Source organism: Coregonus clupeaformis, chromosome 5 (assembly GCF_020615455.1).
Source record: "Coregonus clupeaformis isolate EN_2021a chromosome 5, ASM2061545v1, whole genome shotgun sequence".
Lineage (NCBI taxonomy): Eukaryota > Metazoa > Chordata > Actinopteri > Salmoniformes > Salmonidae > Coregonus > Coregonus clupeaformis.
Genome location: NC_059196.1, coordinates 33965585 through 33991881, shown reverse-complemented (window position 1 = coordinate 33991881; position 26297 = coordinate 33965585). Strand labels below are relative to the sequence as shown.

The 26297-nt window shown below is 42.7% G+C and overlaps 2 protein-coding genes across 2 annotated transcripts in view; one reads left to right on the top strand and one right to left on the bottom strand.

Moving 5' to 3' along the window:
* Positions 1 to 1154: 1154 nt before the first annotated feature.
* Positions 1155 to 7037, top strand: LOC121566910 (inward rectifier potassium channel 13-like). Its single transcript, XM_041876823.1, has 4 exons — positions 1155 to 1624; positions 4173 to 4431; positions 4694 to 5030; positions 5299 to 7037. The coding sequence occupies exons 2-4, from the start codon at positions 4231 to 4233 to the stop codon at positions 5871 to 5873; spliced, it is 1113 nt and encodes a 370-aa protein (XP_041732757.1). The 5' UTR covers positions 1155 to 1624; positions 4173 to 4230; the 3' UTR covers positions 5874 to 7037.
* Positions 7038 to 8970: 1933 nt separating this feature from the next.
* The window catches only part of efhd1 (EF-hand domain family, member D1), a 32377-nt gene continuing 15050 nt past the window's right edge, over positions 8971 to 26297 (bottom strand). The window contains exons 2-4 of the mRNA XM_041876822.2: positions 23914 to 24061; positions 15733 to 15867; positions 8971 to 9180 (exon numbers count right to left, since the gene is read on the bottom strand). Of these exons, the coding sequence (XP_041732756.1) occupies positions 9046 to 9180; positions 15733 to 15867; positions 23914 to 24061 (418 nt within the window). The 3' untranslated portion in view covers positions 8971 to 9045. The remainder of the gene's footprint in view (positions 9181 to 15732; positions 15868 to 23913; positions 24062 to 26297) is intronic.

Sequence of the window (26297 nt, the reverse complement as noted above, 5' to 3'; positions counted from 1 at the left end):
CAAATTTGTAAAATATTATACGTTTTGCTAATTCATAACATATTGTACGAATTTCAATTCGTACAATATCATACGAACTGTAATTTGTAACATATCAAACGAAATGGATGATGGACATCCACAAATTAATACATACCATACGAAACGTAACATATCATACTAAATGGAGTGTCTCGGATTTAAGTACAGAATAATACAAAATGCTCTGAGACCAGATTGAGATAGAATGTTCCCCTAACATTAGGGGGACATTACGGGTAAAATGACAAAAACGTTATCTCTCAATAGAATTGTTAGCTGGGAATGAATCCCTCTTTCCTCCTTTTCCTCCCTCTCTTCCCCTTCTCCTCCCTCTCTCTTCCAACTCCTATTTGAACTTCAAACTTTTGCAACATTTCAAACTTTAGCAACAGAAAGACTTAATGAAAGAGTGAGTGCTGTAGATAGTAATGTGAAGGTATATTTTGCAATGGAACAATCAATCCCTCTCTCCCCCCTTTCCTCCCTCTCTCCCTCTTCTCCTCCCTCTCTCTTCCAACTCCTCTTACCTAGGCATCTTTCTTCGAACTTTGAACTTTTGCAACATTTCAGAGCTCGCCTGGGCACAGTTGATAGTGTGCATGCAAAGAAGTTAGGGAGCACCACACTCATAGACCCGGCCTGCTGTGACCTTTGAACTCCTGTAATATGGCTTACTACAGCCCAACCAGTAACAAAGAAGCACTGTGAAGTAGGGTTAAAAATGGGCTGCCAGATTTGAAATCACATGCTAAAGCAACACTATACCATGATGACTCTCAAGGAAAGGGTAATGTGGTGATTAAACAAATCCCTTACTGTCTGAGGTAAGGTTAGGGGTTAGGTTAAGGTTAAAGGTTACATTATGGTTGGATAAGTTGGATGTCTTATTAGTCAACACTTGCAACATGGCATGTCTTCCATGTCCCTGTTCAAGTACTTTCATAATGCATCATTAAGTAATCACCAATTAGACATGACTGCACAAGTGAATGCTATTCACCTGTGTAAGTGCAAAAGGACTGTTAAACACAGAACCCTTATGTCTGGGTAGGCAGATAGATGGACAGTAACAACAGACTCCCCCCCCTTCTCTCTCGCTCTCTCTCACACACACACACACACAAAGACACCCTGTTGTCACACTCCCTCTCCAGAACCTCTCTCTCATCATCATTCCTATACTCATTTACTCCTACCAACCACAGGACTCCGAGGAGCTACAACTGGCTCTGTCAATGAACTGTGACAAGGTGTTGTTCTTTGGGTTTTTCTCCTCCCTCTCTCGCCTTCCGGGAACACTAATTGGCCACATGCAGAGTAATGTGACCAATCGAATCATCCTCGGCAAAGAGCCGGAGCTGCAGATCGGAAGAGCAGAGCGTTGGGCTCAGTCCGGCTCCCACGCCGAAGAGTTCCTGGGGTGACACTTTCTTTTTCCTTCCTTTACCTAGGGAATACCTTGGGATTTACCCCCCATCTTCTCATCCCACGGATTTGGTGGTTCTCCCGCCCCTGGCCTCGCCTCCTGCCCGCCCTCGGATCAGCGCTCGGGTGAAAAGGGCACCATCAGAGGGGTGATCGCTGGCCCTTGTGCTACACTACAGTGAGTAACCTTACGGATGGACAGGGAGTAAGGCGACCCCGGCCACTGAGAGGGAGAGAGAGAGGATGATACGAGACTGTGTGTGAGAGAGACAGAGAGACAGAGCGAAAGACAGAGAGACAGAGATAGAGAGACAAAGATAGAGAGAGAGAGACAGAGAGAGAGAGCGACGGGGAGAGACAAAGAGAGAGAGATTGAGAGTTAGAGAGGGAGACAGAGAGAGAGAGAGAGAGAGAGAGAGAGAGAGAGAGAGAGAGAGAGGGGGGTGAGACTATGGAGCATTACTACAGAAAAAACTGTAAAATCCTTCCCAGAAAAGTTAGACTTTCAACTTTAAATTGCAAGATTGATTTTGTGCAATGTTCTTGAACATTGTGCAAGAAATTGACCAGCGGAATCACCGATTTCAACAAAACTTAACCAAGACTGTATCTACTGGCAATAATGTACATGTAAATGAATACATAAACACAGCTTGTACCCTCAGAGACCCTAGACTGAAGAAGTCAAATAACAGGTCAACTTTTTCCAGCTTGAAGTAACAAAATGGGTGTTTCTTTTAATTTTTAACACATGTTAGATATAAGCCTAAGTAGGACAAAGGGAGGTCAACTTGCACAACCTGTCCAACTCTGTTTTATAACCACAGAGAAAGCATTTACAGGATGTATCTATAAGATAACTGAGCGTCTATAACCGTTTAGCCCTGGGTGGTTAACAGGTTCTGCCCTCTTGTCCTTATTGGATCTCTATGGGGATGGGGGTAAAGCTGGACAATAGAGTGGGGAGTGGAGTTTCCATCCATATGCTATTAAACTTCAACACTCGTCAGGTGCGGTAATCAATACCAGTGGAGGCTTTTGAAGGGAGAAATCGGAGAACAAGTAAAACAGCCTCTTCCTACATATACCTATACCTGAATAAACTCTCCTGCACCCCACTTTGCAGCGATAGAGGGCCCTTTGATGATTGTATCATCGTTGGCTAAACTAAGCTATAGCCTAGGGAGCTATGTAGCCTAGCTACAGTATCTCCAACCAACAACCCCAAACTATCCCAGAAGCCACTGAGGCCCCTCATCCATCCACAGAGCGAGCACAGACAGAGTGCTGTTTGAAAGCATCATCTAATAGCTGCCACTATCTCACACACACACTAAGGAGAATACAGGCCCAACAGACATGGGGGGATATGGGAGATTCGTAACCATTGTGTGTGTATGTGATTGTGTGTGTGTGTGTGTGTGTGTGTTTTCCTCCCCTGCACGCCGTATGCCCCTTATGTGATGGCCTCTCTGATGGCCTCTCTCAAGCTGGCATCCCACCACTTCAGGAAAATGAAGCGCTTCTTACTGCGCTAACACATAGCCACGCTTACTATTACCCTATATCATTTCTGTAATAACAGTCCCATGCTTGGCCTAGAGAGCAGAAGCAGTAGCTAGCAGCTTGCTGCCACAGCCTGACTTATTAGCCCGTGCCAGTGACTAATTCTGACTGTAACGAATCTGTCATTGAATTAGCCAACAATATTGATGAATAAAACCCCTTAGAAACATAGAGTTACTCCAGTGAGGTTCCCACGACATTTAGCAACGATTTCGTCTTTTGTGACTGTCCTGGTGTGTAGTCAAGGCTCAGGGCTAGTTTTTACTACCAAGTGTAATTTTATCCCTTTGATACACAGAAAAACGATAACATGATTTCCCAGCTGATTTTGTACTTTGTTAACTGTACAAACATTGCACAGCTTTTGACATTTACATGTATTTAAGTGTTTTTATATCAAAGGAACAGCTTTGTTAGCTGTATATTCCATCTATACTTACAGACAGTACAGGGTGCACAATTTACAAGCTAAAGTTATAAACAGGACAGTTTCTTCACCAAGCATCCCTTTAAGTCCCTCTGGTCCATGATGTGAGTTAGATACAGCACTTTGTAAAATGTATGTGCAATGTTTTCTCAGCTCATCTCTTACAGCTAGCAAATACTGTACATACACAATGCAAACAAGAGACTTCATAAAAAGCATATTTAATCTCATATAAACCTCAAACATCATCACACTCTATTCTTGGTGAACCTTCATTCATGTCCGAGTTCTGACGGAAAAAATTCTAAAAACATCCCATCATATAGTCTACAGTCAGTACATGAGGAGGGTGTGAATTTTTTGTCCAAGTGATCATCCATAAAGCATACTAACATGTTGCTGAACAAGGCTAGAGAACAGATGGGAGAGAGAAGTCCGTCTGGTACTGTAGTGATTGTTACTGAGTGTTCCTCCCAGATTAAACTCACCACATTCCTGCTCTGCATGTCGCTGTGTTCCACTGACAGATACCCCACTGAGCACTTCTCTAATCACCTGCAACAACATTCTAGACGTTTCTGGAAGTTTCTGTCTCTCTCTGTCTGTCCCCCTATGTACATAACTAACTACATAACAATGTCAAAGTGGATTTATAAAGTCAAAGTTGTCCATGTTTATAAAGTTGTTATAAACGGTCCTCTATGATTCTTGGCATGATTGTGCTTGTTTCCAGATACCTTCATCCTGACCTGCCCACTCGCCTGCCCTCGACCCCTCACCTCCCTGTAACCATGACAACCAAAACGACCAACGACCTGGACGGGAACAAGGTTTCCTCCTCCCCTCTCCTGTTGGCCACATCATCCCCACCCTACCTGTCTTGCCAGCGCCTGGTGACCAAGGACGGTCACTGCGCCCTGCGCTCCTCCCCTCCCTCTCCTGGCCTGTGGCCGTCCTGGGCCTCTGCCTCTGCCTGGCTGCTAGCCCTACAGGTAAAATAAATAAGTTGACACACACCCTAAATAGTTGAAGAGGTGCTGCTGGCTAAATGGAAAAGTAAACTTAAAATAAAAAGTTATACACAGACACTCTATGGGCCGGATTCGCAGACATAGATTAAGACTAGCCCTGGATTTAAACTCTCAATTGAGAATATCCATTGAACTTGATTATTTGACCAGTGTCAGGCTTTATCTGTGTCTGGGTAACCAGCAATAATTGAATGGGTATATACACCCTGGCTCTCCCCTGCAGGACCTGTGGGGGGCAGTGGTGTGCCTGCGCTGGCGCTGGGTTCTCTTGGCCTTCTGCACCTCCTTCGTGGCCCACTGGCTGCTGTTCGCCTGCCTGTGGTACCTACTGGCCCACCTCAATGGAGACCTGGCGGTGGAGGACCACGACGCTCCTCCAGAGGGACACGTGGTGTGTGTCAAACACATCACCAGCTTCACCGCAGCCTTCTCCTTCTCCTTGGAGACCCAGCTGACCATTGGGTACGGCACCATGTTCCCCAGTGGGGACTGTCCCAGCGCTATAGCCCTGCTGGCAGTTCAGATGCTGCTGGGCCTCATGCTGGAAGCCTTCATCACAGGTACTTTATAATGGAGAGGAGCACTTCTCTTTCTCTCTTTCTCAGTTTGTTGTTGTACCTTTCAATGCTGAGGGCACAGCTGTTTGGTCTTCTTCATCTTGAATTTTTATAAACTTTTATTATTTAATTATTTAACTTTCTTGTTTAAATTCGATCTTTGTTTCATCTGGGTCTCTTGAGATTAAAAAAAATAACACATACATATTTCTAAGGAAAACTACTGATATGTACATCTTCACTCTCTCTCTCTCCCATCCCCGCTCTTCAGGTGCGTTTGTGGCAAAGATCGCCCGTCCCCAGAAGCGTGCGGGGGCCATCCAGTTCAGCCCCCAGGCGGTGGTGGGTCAGCACCAAGGCCAGCCCTGCCTCGTGTTCCGGGCCACCAACCTTCTGCGCCGCCCCCTGGTGGACGTGGAGGTCAGTGCCGTGCTGTACGAAGAGAAAGATGACCAGGTCCTGCACCAGACCAACCTGGACTTCCAACTGGACCAGCTGGGCCCGCGCCCCTGCCCCTTCTTCATCTTCCCCCTCACCTTCTACCACGTCCTGGACCGCCACAGCCCCCTTTACCCGGCCCTGCGTGAGGGCAGCGCCAGCCACTTTGAGCTAGTGGTGTTTCTCTCCGCCTCCCAGGAGGGCACGGGCGACGCCTGCCAGAAGAGGACGTCCTACCTGCGCCAGGAGATCCAGTTTGAGCGGCGCTTCGTGCCTGCCATGGGGCTGGACAAGCATGGCAGGTACCAGGTGAGCAGTCAGCACTTTGGCATGGCCCACTGCAAGGAGCCGCTGGACAAGGAGTGTGTGGTGCAGATCAACGGGGACGGGAGTGACAGGATGGAGTAAGGGAGGGGAAGGAGGATGGTGGAAGGGAAAGGAGTAAGGGACAGAGAGCAACGTGGGATGGGTGGGTTCCGGGGTTTACTATATATGTGTGTGTGTGTGTGTGTGTGTGTGTGTGTGTGTGTGTGTGTGTGCAGTTGTGCTCGCGTGCGTGCGTGCGTGCGTGAGGGAGGGGGAGGGTAGCAACACAGGGATAGAGATAGGGGCAGAAAGGGAGCGTTAGGGGCAATATGGGGGGGACATGTTTCTATGGCTCTGCTACCTGGTTAAGCAACCGTCCATACCAAAGGGTATTCATCCAGTGGATTGAAGACCACTAGATTGTAGAACATGTTCTAGCTACCTGAGAGCTCTAGAACCAACAGGCACATTCACTGCCATGAAGGATGATATTCCACAATCAATAACACTACGCTGCTATGGAATACACTCTGGCTGCGTTTACACAGGCAGCCCAAATCTGATCTTTTGTCCAATAAAAATCTGATCTTTTGTCCAATTATTGGCAAAATAGCTTATCTGATTACTGAAAAAAACAATTTGTGGTAAAAATAATAATATATAAGATCAGAATTGGGCTGTCTGTGTAAACGCAGCTTCTGTAACGTAGAGGATCATACTTTGGAAGATGACAACTCAATGTCTTCAATCATTTTAAGCTGAGGTATCTAATATTGAACTGTCAGAAATATCAGTTATGCCTTAGAAAATATCAGTTGATTTAACTGCAAATTGATTAGATTACTGCCTTAAATGTTTATGAGAAATCTTCACTGAAATCAGTGTGTGTCTATTTACACCAAATATTAGCCAAAGATGAAATGTAATACTATGTTATACATTGATTTCACATGTTCAATATGTAAAATGCTATGGCTTTAGATTAAGCACTTTAGTGATAGGTTAAACGTTTGGAGAAAGATGTAAGTAGATCATCTTTATATTTTCCCTTTGAATTTATGTAAAGACAAAAATCACTATTACATCATGCATGTATGCATTTGAGTCAACAGCAATGCACAAAGATTAAAGAGTAAATGGAAATAATGTTATGGAAAGAAAGCCCTGATTTTCAGAGATTAAATCTTATTGTATCATAATACATGTTCCAATGGCTTGTACAGTGTACATTACATGAAATAAAATAATATTTTCTGAACAATTCAAATGGAGAAACAATACTTGTTCATACTTTCTCATACTTCATTTCACAGAATCTCTCACAATACCCAATGTTTTACTAAATAACATACTATTCTATACATGTTGAATGTGGATGGCAATTAGCTACAAAATGTAATCCTGTATGGCGATGATGGTATTACAGTTGGGTGTGTACGTTACTTTATCAAGTCAGCCTCGCTACCATGCTGCCTCCTGTTACTATATCAAGTCAGCCTCGCTACCATGCTGCCTCCTGTTACTATATCAAGTCAGCCTCGCTACCATGCTGCCTCCTGTTACTATATCAAGTCAGCCTCGCTACCATGCTGCCTCCTGTTACTATATCAAGTCAGCCTCGCTACCATGCTGCCTCCTGTTACTATATCAAGTCAGCCTCGCTACCATGCTGCCTCCTGTTACTATATCAAGTCAGCCTCGCTACCATGCTGCCTCCTGTTACTATATCAAGTCAGCCTCGCTACCATGCTGCCTCCTGTTACTATATCAAGTCAGCCTCGCTACCATGCTGCCTCCTGTTACTATATCAAGTCAGCCTCGCTACCATGCTGCCTCCTGTTACTATATCAAGTCAGCCTCGCTACCATGCTGCCTCCTGTTACTATATCAAGTCAGCCTCGCTACCATGCTGCCTCCTGTTACTATATCAAGTCAGCCTCGCCACCATGCTGCCTCCTGTTACTATATCAAGTCAGCCTCGCCACCATGCTGCCTCCTGTTACTATATCAAGTCAGCCTCGCCACCATGCTGCCTCCTGTTACTATATCAAGTCAGCCTCGCCACCATGCTGCCTCCTGTTACTATATCAAGTCAGCCTCGCTACCATGCTGCCTCCTGTTACTATATCAAGTCAGCCTCGCTACCATGCTGCCTCCTGTTACTATATCAAGTCAGCCTCGCCACCAAGTTGCCTCCTGTCTTTCCTCACCTGTACTGTATGACAGCTGTTTGAAACTTATCAGAGCAGCAAATTATATGACATCAATAGAATACACCAATTATTGAGAAAGCACACAGAATGTGATTACCATTGTTTTATTTATGGAGAAAAAAACAATACATCCATTTCCTTTTAATTTCAGAACACATAAGAAAACATATTGCTACATTGTTACATGATGGTATGTTTCTACAAATTAAACAAACATGGATTACAGGTCAATATTCAATATAATAGTAACACTACAATCTGCCAATAGTAAAAACTTAGATTCACAGAGTGATTTTTAAAGGTTTCAACAGAAAAGTTAGCGAGAAACTGTTTTTGACACAGGTATTGTAACATGCCTTTGCATTCTACACATAAATTGGTCAATACATTGCTCCACAAAACCTTTTCTGTGATGTACATCAAACATTAAACAATTAAATTATTGATGGCAAATAGAAAAATCTATTTTCTTAAAATAGGTATGACCTCACTGTTTTAAAATAAGTGAGGATATTCTGTATAATAGCTAATACAATCATATGAATTAGAACAATAATAACAACAATCAATCATAATAGTCATAACGATAACCTTAATATCAATCTCTTTCATTATTCAATAAAATATTGTTATTTGTATATTCAGGGAAGCTGTGGAACTACTTTAAAACCTCCCTTTCTGTGCATGTTATTTGCTATTTTTATTTTCTACTTATCAATTTTTTACTTAACACTTGTTTTATTTTCTTAAAACTGCATTGTTGGTTAAGGGCTTGTAAGTAAGCATTTCACTGTAAGGTCTACACCTGTTGTATTCGGCGCATGTGGCAAATACAATTTTATTTTATTTTATTTTATTTGAATCTGCGCGTGATCATGCATGTTTTAGTGTGTGTGTGTGTGTTTTAGTGTGTGTGTGTGTGTGTGTTTTAGTGTGTGTGTGTGTTTTAGTGTGTGTGTGTGTGTGTTTTAGTGTGTGTGTGTGTGTTTTAGTGTGTGTGTGTGTGTTTTAGTGTGTGTGTGTGTGTTTTAGTGTGTGTGTTTTAGTATGTGTTTACTGTGTTAAGAGCAGAAGGCAGACTGCAGCTCTTTGAAGGCAGCCCGTCTCTGTTTCCTATCCAGCTCCTGTCTCTTCCGTTCCTCCTGCTCCTCTCGGATCTCAGCCTCAAACTTACTGCCCACCTTCAGAGCCTGCACCTGCACCATACAACACAATTACATCTACAATACAGCAAGGGATTATATAACACCACTCTGAATTACAACACTACTAAATCTGTCCCTGAAACATCGGATTACGTAACAGACTCAAAAACAGCACAGAACACACACACCGTCACTGTATTTATCTTTCTATCCACTAGAGGTTGATGTGGCCTAAGACATGCTGATGTAGAATCCTGTTATGATGGGAGAGATGAGGAATGAATCAGGCCAGCTAATGCACATCAGTTCTTAAAATAGCTGAGTGCTTGTGACCCGTATTCTGTGACTTGAATTTCCTCAAGTCTTCACAACTATACATCTGGGACACTTAACACACATCACACACCCTCCCCTTGTCCAATCAACCTGGTTCGTCATGGGCATTGATTCTATGATGTTGACGCATAACCCTTTTTTCACACATACATACATACAGTGGGGAGAACAAGTATTTGATACATTGCCGATTTTGCTGGTTTTCCTACTTACAAAGCATGTAGAGGTCTGTAATTTCCAGAAAATCACATTGTATGATTTTTAAGTAATTAATTTGCATTTTATTGCATGACATAAGTATTTGATCACCTACCAACCAGTAAGAATTCCGGCTCTCACAGACCTGTTAGTTTTTCTTTAAGAAGCCCTCCTGTTCTCCACTCATTACCTGTATTAACTGCACCTGTTTGAACTCGTTACCTGTATAAAAGACACCTGTCCACACACTCAATCAAACAGACTCCAACCTCTCCACAATGGCCAAGACCAGAGAGCTGTGTAAGGACATCAGGGATGAACCTCTGCGTTGTCGGGAGAGGTTGTGTATTCTCTAGCAGGAGGTAAGCTTGGCTTCTTATATGATGTTGAGTAAAGCTTAAACCATGTATTTAGATTGTAGGTAGGTATTGTAGTCAGGTATTATAGGTAGTTTACTTAGGTAGTTATTGTAGGTTATTGTAGGTTATTGTAGGTAATTATTGTAGGTAAGTATTGTATTCGGCGGACCCCGGCGAAGCACGAGTGCTAGCTAACCCACTACTTGGACCAACAAAGCTAGCTAGCAAGCGGGTAGCTACTGGTAACTTTTAGCAACTGTGGTTAGTTGTTTCCAATGTTATTTCACGCTTAAGAGTACCTGTAATTGAGCCAGCTAGCTACCTACCATTCAGCTGTTTTTCTAACCTCATTATCCGAGGCATTAACGTTAGGTGGTTGGTGGCTGCTGTACTTAATTAAAGCTACTGATTGCAGTCTGCCACCCAGTTAGCTGGCGTTGGGTAAGTTTGGCTTTATACATAGCTTGGGCTTTGTCGAGTAAGGCTTAAACTATGTATTTAGATTGTAGTTAGGTATTATAGGTAGGCATCGTGGGCTGTATATTATTAGGTATTATAGGTAGGCATCGTGGGCTGTTGTGGGTAGTTGTTGTATGTAGTTATTGTAGGTTACTTTTGTATTCGGCGGTGCCGGGTGTAGCACGAAGCTAGCTAGCTAACTCACCTCCTGGACTAGCTGGCTAGTAGCTATTAGCAACGGTAGCAACTAAATACAATATCCTTTTAGCCAGCTACATTCGTTCGCAGCGACGCCGTTTTTTCAAACAAAGTCAACACAGCAGCCATTGCTAGCTAGCCAACACTACCAGCTGGCTGTACTGTGGTAGCTAAATACAATATCTTTGTGCTAGCTAGCCAACGTTTAATCATTGCTGCGTTATGAAAGAACTAGACACGGACACAAATTATCTGTTTAGTGTGTTAACACACTATTGGTAGTTTGTTGTAACCAAGTATTGGTGCTAAACTGTGTGTTATTGGATGCTAGCATGCTAGTTAGCTATGGCGTCATAGTTAGCTAGCTGAATAAAGTAAGTTGAGTCTAGTCCTTGAAACATTGAACTGCTGTAGTTTACAACAATTCTAACTTCTAAAGTGGAAGTTGGGAGAGTTTTATTCGGGTGGTTCAGTGAAACAATTATAGTTTCTGAGGTGGAAGTTGGGAGAGTTATATTTTTTTGGTGAGGGAGGCCTTGCTCTCTCCTTTCCCAGATGTTTAGTTCATTTCATTCCGATCTCCTCTGCATTATTGTAGCCATCTGCTACAGCCTGTCAACTATGCCTCTGCCTATCCCTGTTCTCTCCTCTCCGCACAGGCTACACAAACGCCTCACACCGCGTGGCTGCTTCCTCTCTAACCTGGTGGTCCCTGCACGCACCACACACCTGGAGTTCCAGGTCTCAGGCAGCCTCTGGAACTGCTGTTCTGCTGCCAACAAGGCTGACTTCATCCCAGCCTATGCTACCCTCCAGTCCCTCGACTTCCTGGCGCTGACGGAAACATGGATTACCACTGAAAACACTGCTACTCCTACTGCTCTCTCCTCGTCTGACCATGTGTTCTCGCATACCCGAGAGCATCTGGTCAGAGGGGTGGTGGCACAGGAATCCTCATCTCTCCCAAGTGGTCATTCTCAATTTTTCCCCTAACCCATCTGTCTATCTCCTCATTTGAATTCCACGCTGTCACAGTCACTAGCCCATTTAAGCTTAATATCCTTGTCATCTATCGCCCTCCAGGTTCCCTTGGAGAGTTCATCAATGAGCTTGACGCCTTGATAAGTTCCTTTCCTGAGGATGGCTCACCCTTCACAGTTTTGGGGGATTTTAACCTCCCCTACGTCTACATTTGACTCATTTCTCTCTGCCTCCTTCTTTCCACTCCTCTCCTCTTTTGACCTCACCCTCTCACCGTCCCCCCTACTCACAAGGCAGGCAATACGCTTGACTTCATCTTTACTAGATGTTGCTCTTCTACTAATCTCACTGCAACTCCCCTCCATGTCTCCGACCACTACTTTGTATCCTTTTCTCTCTCGCTCTCCTCCAACACTACTCACTCTGCCCCTACACAGATGGTAACGCGCCGCCGCAACCTTCGCTCTCTCTCTCCCACTACTCTCTCCTCTTCCATCCTATCATCTCTTCCCTCTGCTCAATCCTTCTCCCTCCAATCTCCTGATTCTGCTTCCTCAACCCACCTCTCCTCCCTTTCTGCATCCTTTGACTCCCTGTGTCCCCTATCCTCCCGGCCGGCTCGGTCCTCCCCTCCAGCTCCGTGGCTTGACGACTCATTGCGAGCTCACAGAACAGAGCTCCGGGCAGCTGAGCGGAAATGGAAGAAAACTAAACTCCCTGCCGACCTGGCATCTTTTCACTCCCTCCTCTCTACATTTTCTTCATCTGTTTCTGCTGCTAAGGCCACTTTCTACCACTCTAAATTCCAAGCATCTGCCTCTAACCCTAGGAAGCTCTTTGCCACATTCTCCCCACTTTGAAAAGAAGGTTGACGACATCCGATCGTCGTTTGTTAAGTCTAATGACACTGCTGGTCCTGCTCACACTGCCCTACCCTATGCTTTGACTTCTTTCTCCCCTCTCTCTCCAGATAAAATCTTGCGACTAGTGACTGCAGGCCGCCCAACAACCTGCCCGCTTGACCCCATCCCCTCCTCTCTTCTCCAGACCATCTCCGGTGACCTTCTCCCCTACCTCACCTCGCTGATCAACTCATCCTTGACCGCTGGCTATGTCCCTTCCGTCTTCAAGAGAGCGAGAGTTGCACCCCTTCTCAAAAAACCAACACTCGATCCCACTGATGTCAACAACTACAGACCAGTATCCCTTCTTTCTTTTCTTTCCAAAACTATTGAGCGTGCCGTCTTTAGCCAACTCTCTTGCTATCTCTCTCAGAATGACCTTCTTGATCCAAACCAGTCAGGTTTCAGGACTGGTCATTCAACTGAGACTGCTCTTCTCTGTGTCACGGAGGCTCTCCGCACTGCTAAAGCTAACTCTCTCTCCTCTGCTCTTGTCCTTCTAGACCTGTCTGCTGCCTTTGATACTGTGAACCATCAGATCCTCCCTCTCCACCCTCTCCGAGCTGGGCATCTCCGGCGCGGCTCACTCCTGGATTGCGTCCTACCTGACCGGTCGCTCCTACCAAGTGGCGTGGCGAGAGCTGTCTCCGCACCACGTGCTCTCACCACTGGTGTCCCCCAGGGCTCAGTTCTAGGCCCTCTCCTTTTCTCCCTATACACCAAGTCACTTGGCTCTGTCATATCCTCACATGGCCTCTCCTATCATTGCTACGCTGACGATACACAACTAATCTTCTCCTTTCCCCCTTCTGATAACCAGGTGGCGAATCGCATCTCTGCATGTCTGGCAGACATATCAGTATGAATGACGGATCACCACCTCAAGCTGAACCCTGGCAAGACGGAGCTGCTCTTCCTCCCGGGGAAGGACTGCCCGTTCCATGATCTCGCCATCACGGTTGACAACTCCGTTGTGTCCTCCTCCTAGAGTGCGAAGAGCCTTGGCGTGACCCTGGACAACACCCTGTCGTTCTCCGCTAACATCAAGGCGGTGACCCGATCCTGCAGGTTCATGCTCTACAACATTCGGAGAGTACGACCCTGCCTTAAACAGGAAGCGGCACAGGTCCTAATCCAGGCACTTGTCATCTCCCGTCTGGATTACTGCAACTCGTTGTTGGCTGGGCTCCCTGCCCGTGCCATTAAACCCCTACAACTCATCCAGAATGCCGCAGCCCGTCTGGTGTTCAACCTTCCCAAGTTCTCTCACGTCACCCCCCTCCTCCGCACACTCCACTGGCTTCCAGTTGAAGCTCGCATCCGTTACAAGACCATGGTGCTTGCCTATGGAGCAGTGAGGGGAACGGCACCTCCGTACCTTCAGGCACTGATCAGTCCCTACACCCAAACGAGGGCATTGCGTTCATCCACCTCTGGCCTGCTGGCTCCCCTTCCTCTGCGGAAGCATAGTTCCCGCTCAGCCCAGTCAAAACTGTTCGCTGCTCTGGCACCCCAATGATGGAACAAGCTCCCTCACGACGCCAGGACAGCGGAGTCACTCACCACCTTCCGGAGACATTTGAAACCCCACCTCTTTAAGGAATACCTGGGATAGGATAAAGTAATCCTTCTACCCCCCCCAAAAAATAAAAAAATAAAAAAAATGGGAAAGTCGTTATCCCACTGGCTATAGGGTGAATGCACCAATTTGTAAGTCGCTCTGGATAAGAGCGTCTGCTAAATGACGTAAATGTGCCCTTGTGCAAGGCACTTAACCCTAATTGCTCCTGTAAGTCGCTCTGGATAAGAGCGTCTGCTAAATGACTAAAATGTAAATGTAAAATGTAGGGATAAAATTGTAGACCTGCACAAGGCTGGGATGGGCTACAGGACAATAGGCAAGCAGCTTGGTGAGAAGGCAACAACTGTTGGCGCAATTATTAGAAAATGGAAGAAGTTCAAGATGACGGTCAATCACCCTCGGTCTGGGGCTCCATGCAAGATCTCACCTCGTGGGGCATCAATGATCATGAGGAAGGTGAGGGATCAGCCCAGAACTACACGGCAGGACCTGGTCAATGACCTGAAGAGAGCTGGGACCACAGTCTCAAAGAAAACCATTAGTAACACACTACGCCGTCATGGATTAAAATCCTGCAGCGCACGCAAGGTCCCCCTGCTCAAGCCAGCGCATTTCCAGGCCCGTCTGAAGTTTGCCAGTGACCATCTGGATGATCCGGAGGAGGAATGGGAGAAGGTCATGTGGTCTGATGAGACAAAAATAGAGCTTTTTGGTCTAAACTCCACTCGCCGTATTTGGAGGAAGAAGAAGGATGAGTACAACCCCAAGAACACCATCCCAACCGTGAAGTATGGAGGTGGAAACATCATTCTTTGGGGATGCTTTTCTGCAAAGGGGACAGGACGACTGCACCGTATTGAGGGGAGGATGGATGGGGCCATGTATCGCGAGATCTTGGCCAACAACCTCCTTCCCTCAGTAAGAGCATTGAAGATGGGTCGTGGCTGGGTCTTCCAGCATGACAACGACCCGAAACACACAGCCAGGGCAACTAAGGAGTGGCTCTGTAAGAAGCATCTCAAGGTCCTGGAGTGGCCTAGCCAGTCTCCAGACCTGAACCCAATAGAAAATCTTTGGAGGGAGCTGAAAGTCCGTATTGCCCAGCGACAGCCCCGAAACCTGAAGGATCTGAAAAAGGTCTGTATGGAGGAGTGGGCCAAAATCCCTGCTGCAGTGTGTGCAAACCTGGTCAAGACCTACAGGAAACATATGATCTCTGTGATTGCAAACAAAGGTTTCTGTACCAAATATTATGTTCTGCTTTTCTGATGTATCAAATACTTATTTAATGCAATAAAATGCAAATTAATTACTTTAAAATCATACAATGTGATTTTCTGGATTTTTGTTTTAGATTCCGTCTCTCACAGTTAAAGTGTACCTATGATAAAAATTACAGACCTCTACATGCTTTGTAAGTAGGAAAACCTGCAAAATCGGCAGTGTATCAAATACTTGTTCTCCCCACTGTATATATATATATATATATATATATATATATATATATATATATATATATATTTACACACACACACACACACACACACACACTCTCACTCTCTCTCCTCTTCCTCCATTCCACTCCTACCTTGGCCTCAAAGAAGTCCCGTGCCCCCATGACTCCCTCTGTGGAGACGTCTATCTCAGACAGTCTGGCCAGAGCTATCAGACCACTCTCCTCCTGCAGCTCGCCTGCCGCTGCTCGCCTGAAGATCAGCAGGAACTGGAGGAGAGAGGAAAACATCAGGGTGGGTGAGAGAGGCTCAGACAGAACTATACATATCTATACATTTTAGGTCAGTAGATTGTAGAATATATACATAGATACATAGTTTTATTACAGTGCACTGCACATTGTGAAATAAACAGAAGATGTTATTGTAGGTCATAGTTGATTTTTTTTGCTCTAAAAACGGCTACGAAGTGACTTTTTGCCAAATATAGGGTCCTACATTTCATGTACTGCCACAACAATTGTCTGTCATAACTTGCAATTCCTACAAAGCTTCACTTAAGTGATAATGCCCGAGAAGCCGGTGTTTGGAGGATATATTGGCACAGGTGTTCGTCGAGGGCCGGCAAACCGTGCCAATATTTGTATTTGTATTTATTATGGATCCCCATTTCCTGGGGTCCAGCAAAATTAAGGCAGTTATACAATTTTTAAAACATTACAATACATTCACAGATTTCACAACACAGTGTGTGCCCTCAGGCCCCTAGTCTGTTCTGGACTTGGGGACTGTGAAGAGACCTCTTGTGGCATGTCTTGTGAGGTATGCATGGGTGTCCGAGCTGTGCGCCAGACAGCTCAGTGCATTTAACATGTCAATACCGCTCATAAATACAAGTAGTGATGAAGTCAATCTCTCCTCCACTTTGAGCCAGGAGAGATTGACATGCATATTATTAACGTTACCTCTCTGTGTACATCCAAGGGCCAGCCGTGCTGCCCTGTTCTGAGCCAATTGCTCAGTCCCTATTTGTGGCACCTGACCACACGACTGAACAGTAGTCCAGGTGCGACAAAACTAGGGCCTGTAGGACCTGCCTTGTTGATAGTGCTGTTAAGAAGGTAGAGCAGCGCTTTATTATGGACAGACTTCTCCCCATCTTAGCTACTGTTGTATCAAATATGTTTTGACCATGACAGTTTACAATCCAGTTTAGTCACCTCAACTTGCTCAATTTCCACATTACTTATTACAAGATTTAGTTGAGGTTTAGGGTTTAGTGAATGTTTTGTCCCAAATACAATGCTTTTAGTTTTAGAAATATTTAGGACTCATTTATTCCTTGCCACCCACTCTGAAACTAACTGCAGCTCGTTGTTAAGTGCTGCAGTCATTTCAATCCCTGTAGTAGCTGACGTGTATAGTGTTGAGTCATCCGCATACATAGACACACTGGCATGTAGTTAGTAAAGATGCTAATCTTGCCAATGAAAAAATCATTAAAGTAGTTGGCAATATCAGTCAGTTTTGTGATGAATGAGCCATCTGATTCAATGAATGATGGAGCTGAGTTTGCCTTTTTACTATCATTCTTTATGTCATTTATCTTTGTTTCATAGTGTAGTTTCTTCTTCTTTTTATTCAGTTTAGTCACATGATTTCTCAATTTACAATACGTTTGCCAATCAGTTGTGCAGCCAGACTTATTTGCCATTCTTCCAAACACCGGCTTCGAGGGCATTATCACTTTTATACAATGGGTTACCAACATATTCAAATAATGATTGACATATTTTCATTTAAAAATGTCAATGAACAGTAAACATTACACTCAGAAGTTTTCAAAGAATATAGACATTTCAAATGTTATATTATTGGCAATGTTGTAACAATGTGCAAATAGTTGAAGTATGAAAGGGAAAATAAACAGAAATATAGGTCGTATTTACAATGGTGTTTGTGCTCCACTGGTTGCCCTTTTCTTGTGGCAACAGGTCACAAATCTTGCTGCTGTGGTAGAACACTGTGGTATTTCACCCAATAGATATGGGAGTTTACCAAAATTGGATTTGTTTTGGAATTCTTTATGGGTCTGTGTAATCTGAGGGAAATATGTGTCTCTAATATGGTCATACATTTAGCAGGTTTGGAAGTGCAGCTCGGTTTCCACCTCATTTTGTGGGCAATGGGCACATTGTCTGTCTTCTCTTGAGAGCCAGGTCTGCCGATGGCGGCCTTTCTCAGTAGCAATGCTATGCTCACTGAGTCTGCACATAGATAAAGCTTTTCTTAATTTTGGGTTAGTCACAGTGGTCAGGTATTCTGCCTCTGTGTATGTTCTCTCTGTTTAGGGCCAAATAGCATTTCAGTTTGCTCAGTTTTTTTGTTGATTCTTTCCAATGTGTCAAGTAATTATCTTTTTGTTTTCTCATGATTTGGTTGGGTCTAATTGTGTTGCTGTCCTGGGGCTCTGTGGGGTCTGTTTGTGAGTAGAGTCCCCATACCAGCTGGCAGAGGGGACTCTTCTCCAGGTTCAGAATTGAATTGCTATTTTCTGGATTTTGATAATTAGCGGGAATTGTCCTAATTCTGACCTGCATGCATTATTTGGTGTTTTACGTTGTACACAGAGGATATTTTTGCATATCCCCCCCATACACTCACAGACTGATATTGAGACACCCTTTTACAGACTGTCCTGAGAGGAGTACAGTGCCTTCAGAAAGTATTCACCCCTTGACTTGACTTCCACATTTTGTTGTGTTAGAGTGTTTTCTCACCCATCTACACACAGTACCCCATAATTAATCATTTACATGAGTATTCAAACCCCTGAGTCAATACTTTGTAGAAGCACCTTTGGCAGTGATTACAGCTGTGAGTCCTTGTGGGTAAGTCATTAAGAGCTTTCCACACCTGGATCTGGCAACATTTGCCCATTATTCTTTTTCATAGATTGTAAATTCCATCAATGTAATTGTCTGCATCACTTCCAATCCCCCATATGTTTTTTTTCTCGCAAATATATATATATATATACAGTGGGGAGAACAAGTATTTGATACACTGCCGATTTTGCAGGTTTTCCTACTTACAAAGCATGTAGAGGTCTGTAATTTTTATCATAAGTACACTTCAACTGTGAGAGATGGAATCTAAAACAAAAATCCAGAAAGTCACATTGTATGATTTTTAAGTAATTAATTTGCATTTTATTGCATGACATAACTATTTGATTACCTACCAACCAGTTTTTCTTTAAGAAGCCCTCCTGTTCTCCACTCATTACCTGTATTAACTGCACCTGTTTGAACTCGTTACCTGTATAAAAGACACCTGTCCACACACTCAATCAAACAGACTCCAACTTCTCCACAATGGCCAAGACCAGAGAGCTGTGTAAGGACATCAGGGATACAATTGTAGACCTGCACAAGGCTGGGATGGGCTACAGGACAATAGGCAAGCAGCTTGGTGAGAAGGCAACAACTGTTGGCGCAATTATTAGAAAATGGAAGAAGTTCAAGATGACGGTCAATCACCCTCGGTCTGGGGCTCTATGCAAGATCTCACCTCGTGGGGCATCAATGATCATGAGGAAGGTGAGTGATCAGCCAAAAAATACACGGCAGGACCTGGTCAATGACCTGAAGAGAGCTGAGACCACAGTCTCAAAGAAAACCATTAGTAACACACTACACCATCATGGATTAAAATCCTGCAGCGCACGCAAGGTCCCCCTGCTCAAGCCAGCGCATGTCCAGGCCCGTCTGAAGTTTGCCAATGACCATCTGGATGATCCAGAGGAGGAATGGGAGAAGGTCATGTGGTCTGATGAGACAAAAATAGAGCTTTTTGGTCTAAACTCCACTCGCCGTGTTTGGAGGAAGAGGAAGGATGAGTACAACCCCAAGAACACCATCCCAACCGTGAAGCATGGAGGTGGAAACATCATTCTTTGGGGATGCTTTTCTGCAAAGGGGACAGGACGACTGCACCGTATTGAGGGGAGGATGGATGGGGCCATGTATCGCGAGATCTTGGCCCCTCAGTAAGAGCATTGAAGATGGGTCGTGGCTGGGTCTTCCAGCATGACAACGACCAGAAACACACAGCCAGGGCAACTAAGGAGTGGCTCCGTAAGAAGCATCTCAAGGTCCTGGAGTGGCCTAGCCAGTCTCCAGACCTGAACCCATTAGAAAATCTTTGGAGGGAGCTGAAAGTCCGTATTGCCCAGCGACAGCCCCGAAACCTGAAGGATCTGGAGAAGGTCTGTATGGAGGAGTGGGCCAAAATCCCTGCTGCAGTGTGTGCAAACCTGGTCAAGACCTACAGGAAACGTATGATCTCTGTAATTGCAAACAAAGGTTTCTGTACCAAATATTAAGTTCTGCTTTTCTGATGTATCAAATACTTATGTCATGCAATAAAATGTAAATGAATTACTTAAAAATCATACAATGTGATTGGGATTTTTGTTTTAGATTCCGTCTCTCACAGTTGAAGTGTACCTATGATAAAAATTACAGACCTCTACATGCTTTGTAAGTAGGAAAACCTGCAAAATCGGCAGTGTATCAAATACTTGTTCTTCCCACTGTATATACATATATACACATACATACATACATACATACATACATACATACATACATATATATATACATACATACATACATACACATATACATATCCTTTTTTTTTTATATATTTCCCTTTATTACTTTCCAACCCCACCACCCCTTCCCTAATTGGAGTAAACTAGTGAACAACAATGCATAGGCCTCTACTTCCAGCTTATATACTATATACATTTTATGGACACTGTCAATTTTACAATAATTATATTTTGTTTGTTTTTACTCCTGAACTTCCTCTACCCTCAACCTCTCTGATCATTTTCATGATGTCCATCCGGTTTGCTTCTATATGCCATATCTTTCTAACTGTGCTCTTTCACAAAAGCTCTCAACCTATAACCTATATACTTATTATGGACAGTTTGCTTTACATTATTAGTTATCTTGTTGTTATTAGTTGTTGTTAGTTGTTATTAGTCCCATCCTTCAACTTCATTCAACACCACCCATCTATCTCTTAACACCATCCATATTGGATTTATATTTGCCATATATTTTTCAACTGTACTGTGATGTTTTACAAAAGTCTGAACCTTTCTATTCTCATTGTTTCTACATATAGTAAATTGAAAATAAACATTTTTGCTATGCCTTTTCAAATCACCCAGTAATGCTATCTGCAGGGTTAGCTCCAGGTAAATATTGCAATCCTTTAGCCATTCCTGGACCTGTGTCCAAAAACAAGTTACAAATGGACAGTACCAAAACAAATGATCTAATGATTCTGTCTCTTCGCAGCAAAATCTGCAGAGCTGGGAAGATTGTATCCCCCATATAAATAACATTCTATTGGTAGCAAAAATGTTATATAATAATTTAAATAGAGAAATTCTATGTTTTGAATCCAGCGTCGTTTTGCCTATCAGTTCATAAACACTTTGCCATGGAATCGGTACGTCAAAAATCTCTTCCCAACTATTTTGCAATCTATATGGGACGGCTGTCAATCCTTTGGTCCTTAAATGAAACTGGAATACTTTTTTATTTATCACAGTTTTCTTTAACCAATTATGTTCTTTAATGCAAGGCCGACAGACAAGTTACTTACTTTTTCCCCCTTCCACTTTCCTCTTCCATTTTTGTGGTAATGCTGCAATTATTTGGTTGTAATTTTGGGTAGAGCAGACATTTCCATATGTTTTTGTTAGCTGAATGTGCGACATAACTCCACCAGTCCTACCGATAATATCATTTACGAAGATTATACATTTTTTAAACATTTTGTAAAAAATTTAAAATATTTTATCAATTAGTATATTTGAGTTTAACCACAATATTTGTTGCATTATTTGTTCTGTCGTTTCTGGAGGATTCAATTAAAATTGCAATCAACTTTCTATGGCTTGTTTTAGAAATAGTGATATTTGGGAGATTATTTCCTTTTCAAATAACTGAAAGTGAGAGGTTGTAATCTGAATAAAAGGGAAAAGGCCATTCTTGAACATTGGGTGAGACAATCTTACTAATTTGCTAGAGAACCAGTTCGGATTTAAGTATAACTTGTGTATGATTGAAGCTTTTAGTGATAGGTCTAATGCAGATATAATGGAATATATTTTTCTCATATAATTTAAAAAACTGTTCGCTAGGCGTAGGCAAGACCATAAGCAAATAGGTAAACTGGGATAATACTAAAGAGTTAATCAGGGTGATTTTCCCACAAATTGACAGGTATTTACCTTTCCATGGTAGCAAGATCTTATCTATTTTTGCTAACTTTCTATTAAAATGTATTGGAGTGAGATCATTTATTTCATTTGGGATATGTATTCCGAGTATATCCACATCACCATCAGACCATTTTATTGGTAAACTACATGGTAATGTAAAATTGTTATTTTTTAGTGATCCAATACGTAATATAGTACATTTGTCATAATTTGGTTGTAATCCAGAGCACTTAGAAAATGTATCTATATCCTCTGGCTGTGGAGGGATTCAAGTTGTGGATTTAAAAGAAAACATGAATCATCAGCGTACAATGACACCTTTGTTTTTAAGCCCTATGTTTCTAATCACTTGATATTATTGTTGGATCTGATTTTAATAGCTAACATCTCGATGGCCATAATAAATACATATGCTGATAGTGGACAACCTTGTTTCACTCCTCTTGACAGTTTAAAACTTTCTGAGAAATAGCCATTATTTACTATTTTACACCTAGCTTTACTATACATGATTTTAACCCAATTTATAAGAGATTCTCCAAAATGGAAATGCTCCAGGCATTTAGATATAAACCCCACTCGTACTTTATCAAATGCCTTTTCGAAGTCTGCTATGAATAGCAGGCCTGGTTTCCCAGATGTTTCATGGTGTTCTATTGTTTCCAGTACTTGCCTTATATTATCTCCAATGTATCGTCCATGTAAAAAACCTGTCTGATTTTCATTTTCAGGTCTTGCCATAGATGTTCAAATAGATTTAAGTCAAAACTGTAACTCGCCCACTCAGGAACATTCACAGTCTTCTTGGTAAGCAACTACAGTTTAGATTTGGCATTGTGTTTTAGGTTAATGTCCTGCTGAAATGTGAATTTCTCTCCCAGTGTCTGGTGGAAAGCAGACTGAACCAGGTTTTCCTCTAGGATTTTGCCTGTGATTAGCGCCATTCCGTAAATGTTTTATCCTGAAAACTCCCCAGTCCTTAATGATTACAAGCATACCCATAACATGATCCAGCCACCACTGTGGAGAGTGTAATGTATTTTTTGCAGTATTACTTTAGTGCCTTGTTTCAAAGAGGATGCATGTATTGGAATATTTGTATTCTGTACAGGCTTCCTTCTTTTTACTCTGTCAATTAGGTTAGTATTGTGGAGTAAGTACAATGTTGTTGATCTATCCTCAGTTTTCTCCTATCACAGCCATTAAACACTGAAACTGTTTTAAAGTCACCATTGGCCTCATGGTGAAATCTCTGAGCGGTTTCCTTCCTCTCCAGCTACTGAGTTAGGAAGGACGCCTGTATCTTTGTAGTGACTGGGTGTATTGATACACCATCCAAAGTGTAATTAAACATTTCACCATGCTCAAAGGGATATTCAATGTCTGCTTTTTTATTTTTACCCATCTACCAATAGGTGCCCTTGTTTGTGAGGCATTGGAAAACCTCCCTGGTCTTTGTGTTTTAATCTGTGTTTGAAATTCACTGTTCGACTGAGGGACCTTACAGATAATGTGTGTGGTACAGAGATGTGGTAGTCATTCAAAAATCATGTTAAACATTAGTATTACACACAGAGTGAGTCCATGAAACTTATTATGTGACTTGTTAAGCAAATTTTTACTCCTGAACTTATTTAGACTTGCCATAACAAAGGGGTTGAATCCTTATTGACTCAAGACATTTCAGCTTTTCCTTTTTAATTAATTTGTATTAAAAAAATCAAAAAACATAATTCCACTTTGACATTATGGGGTATTGTGTGTAGGCCAGTGACAAAAACATATCAATTGAATCCATTTATAATTCAGGCTGTAACCCAACAAAACTCAAGGAGTGTGAATACTTTCTGAAGGCACTGTATGTGCTACTGCAGTTAAAAAATACACACTGGGTAATTAACAGGCATTTACTCACTCAGGCATACACACACACACACACACACACACACACACACACACACACACAGGGAAATTGACATGGAAGTAGACAGTCCAGTACACACACCTCTCTGTAGCTCAGCTTGCCGTCAAAGTCCTCATCCACCTCCTTGATCATGTTCTTGAGGCCCAGGTGGGTCTGAGGAGCTCCCAGCTTCTCCATCATCAGCTTCAGCTCCATCAGGTCTATGAAGCCGTCCTTACCACTGTCAAACCTATAGAGAGAGGAGGGTAGATCCATGGATTTACATTATAACAGCACAACACTATGAAACCCTCCTTACCACTGTCAAACCTACTATGCCTTGCAAAAGTATTCATCCCCCTTGGCGTTTCTCCTATTTTGTCGCATTACAACCTGTAATTTAAATGGATTTTTATTTGGATTTCATGTAATGGCCATACACAAAACAGTCCAAATTGGTGAAGTGAAATGAAAAAAAGAACTTGTTTAAAAAAATCAAAAAAATAAATTACGGAAAAGTGGTGCGTGCATATGTATTCACCCCCTTTGCTATGAAGTCCCTAAATAAGATCTGGTGCAACCAATTACCTTCAGAAGTCACATAATTAGTTAAATAAAGTCCACATGTGTGCAATCTAAGTGTCACATGATCTGTAACATGATCTCAGTATATATACACCTGTTCTGAAAGGCCCCAGAGTCTGCAACACCAATAAGCAAGGGGCACCACCAAGCAAGCGGCACATGAAGACCAAGGAGCTCTCCAAACAGGTCAGGGACAAAGTTGTGGAGAAGTAAATATCAGGGTTGGGTTATAAAAAAATATCTGAAACTCTGAACATCCCACGGAGCACCATTAAATCCATTATTAAAAAATGGAAAGAATATGGCACCACAACAAACCTGCCAAGAGAGGGCCGCCCACCAAAACTCACGGACCAGGCAAGGAGGGCATTAATCAGAGAGGCAACAAAGAGACCAAAAATAACCCTGAAGGAGCTGCAAAGCTCCACAGCGGAGATTGGAGTATCTGTCCATAGGACCACTTTAAGCCGCACACTCCACAGAGCTGGGCTTTACGGAAGAGTGGCCAGAAACATATGGAAGAAGGTACTCTGGTCATTACTATACATGATTTTAACCCAATTTATAAGAGATTCTCCAAAATTGAAATGCTCCATGCATTTAGATATAAACCCCACTCGTACTTTATCAAATGCCTTTTCGAAGTCTCCTATGAATAGCAGGCCTGGTTTCCCAGATGTTTCATAGTGTTCTATTGTTTCCAGTACTTGCCTTATATTATCTCCAATGTATCGTCCATGTAAAAGACCTGTCTGATTTTCATTTTCAGGTCTTGCCATAGATGTTCAAATAGATTTAAGTCAAAACTGTAACTCGCCCACTCAGGGACATTCACAGTCTTCTTGGTAAGCAACTCCAGTTTAGATTCGTCATTGTTTTTTAGGTTAATGTCCTGCTGAAATGTGAATTTCTCTCCCAGTGTCTGGTGGAAAGCAGACTGAACCAGGTTTTCCTCTAGGATTTTGCCTGTGATTAGCACCATTTCGTAAATTCTTTATCCTGAAAACTCCCCAGTCCTTAATGATTACAAGCATACCCATAACATGATCCAGCCACCACTATGGAGAGTGTAATGTATTTTTTGCAGTATTACTTTAGTGCCTTGTTTCAAAGAGGATGCATGTATTGGAATATTTGTATTCTGTACAGGCTTCCTTCTTTTTACTCTGTCAATTAGGTTAGTATTGTGGAGTAAGTACAATGTTGTTGATCTATCCTCAGTTTTCTCCTATCACAGCCATTAAACACTGAAACTGTTTTAAAGTCACCATTGGCCTCATGATGAAATCTCTGAGCGGTTTCCTTCCTCTCCAGCTACTGAGTTAGGAAGGACGCCTGTATCTTTGTAGTGACTGGGTGTATTGATACACCATCCAAAATGTAATTAAACATTTCACCATGCTCAAAGGGATATTCAATGTCTGCTTTTTTATTTTTTACCCATCTACCAATAGGTGCCCTTGTTTGTGAGGCATTGGAAAACCTCCCTGGTCTTTGTGTTTTAATCTGTGTTTGAAAGTCACTGTTCGACTGAGGGACCTTACAGATAATGTGTGTGGTACAGAGATGTGGTAGTCATTCAAAAATCATGTTAAACATTATTATTACACACAGAGTGAGTCCATGAAACTTATTATGTGACTTGTTAAGCACATTTTTACTCCTGAACTTATTTAGACTTGCCATAACAAAGGGGTTGAATCCTTATTGACTCAAGACATTTCAGCTTTTCCTTTTTAATTAATTTGTATTTAAAAAATCAAAAAACATAATTCCACTTTGACATTATGGGGTATTGTGTGTAGGCCAGTGACAAAAACATATCAATTGAATCCATATATAATTCAGGCTGTAACCCAACAAAACTCAAGGAGTGTGAATACTTTCTGAAGGCACTGTAT

Excerpts from the sequence above, each read along its gene's own strand:
- LOC121566910 (XM_041876823.1), top strand. The coding sequence starts at position 4,231 with ATGACAACCAAAACGACCAACGACCTGGACGGGAACAAGGTTTCCTCC. Across the intron at positions 4,432-4,693 it reads CCTGGCTGCTAGCCCTACAG|GACCTGTGGGGGGCAGTGGT; the intron begins GTAAAATAAATA and ends TCTCCCCTGCAG. Across the intron at positions 5,031-5,298 it reads GCTGGAAGCCTTCATCACAG|GTGCGTTTGTGGCAAAGATC; the intron begins GTACTTTATAAT and ends CCCGCTCTTCAG.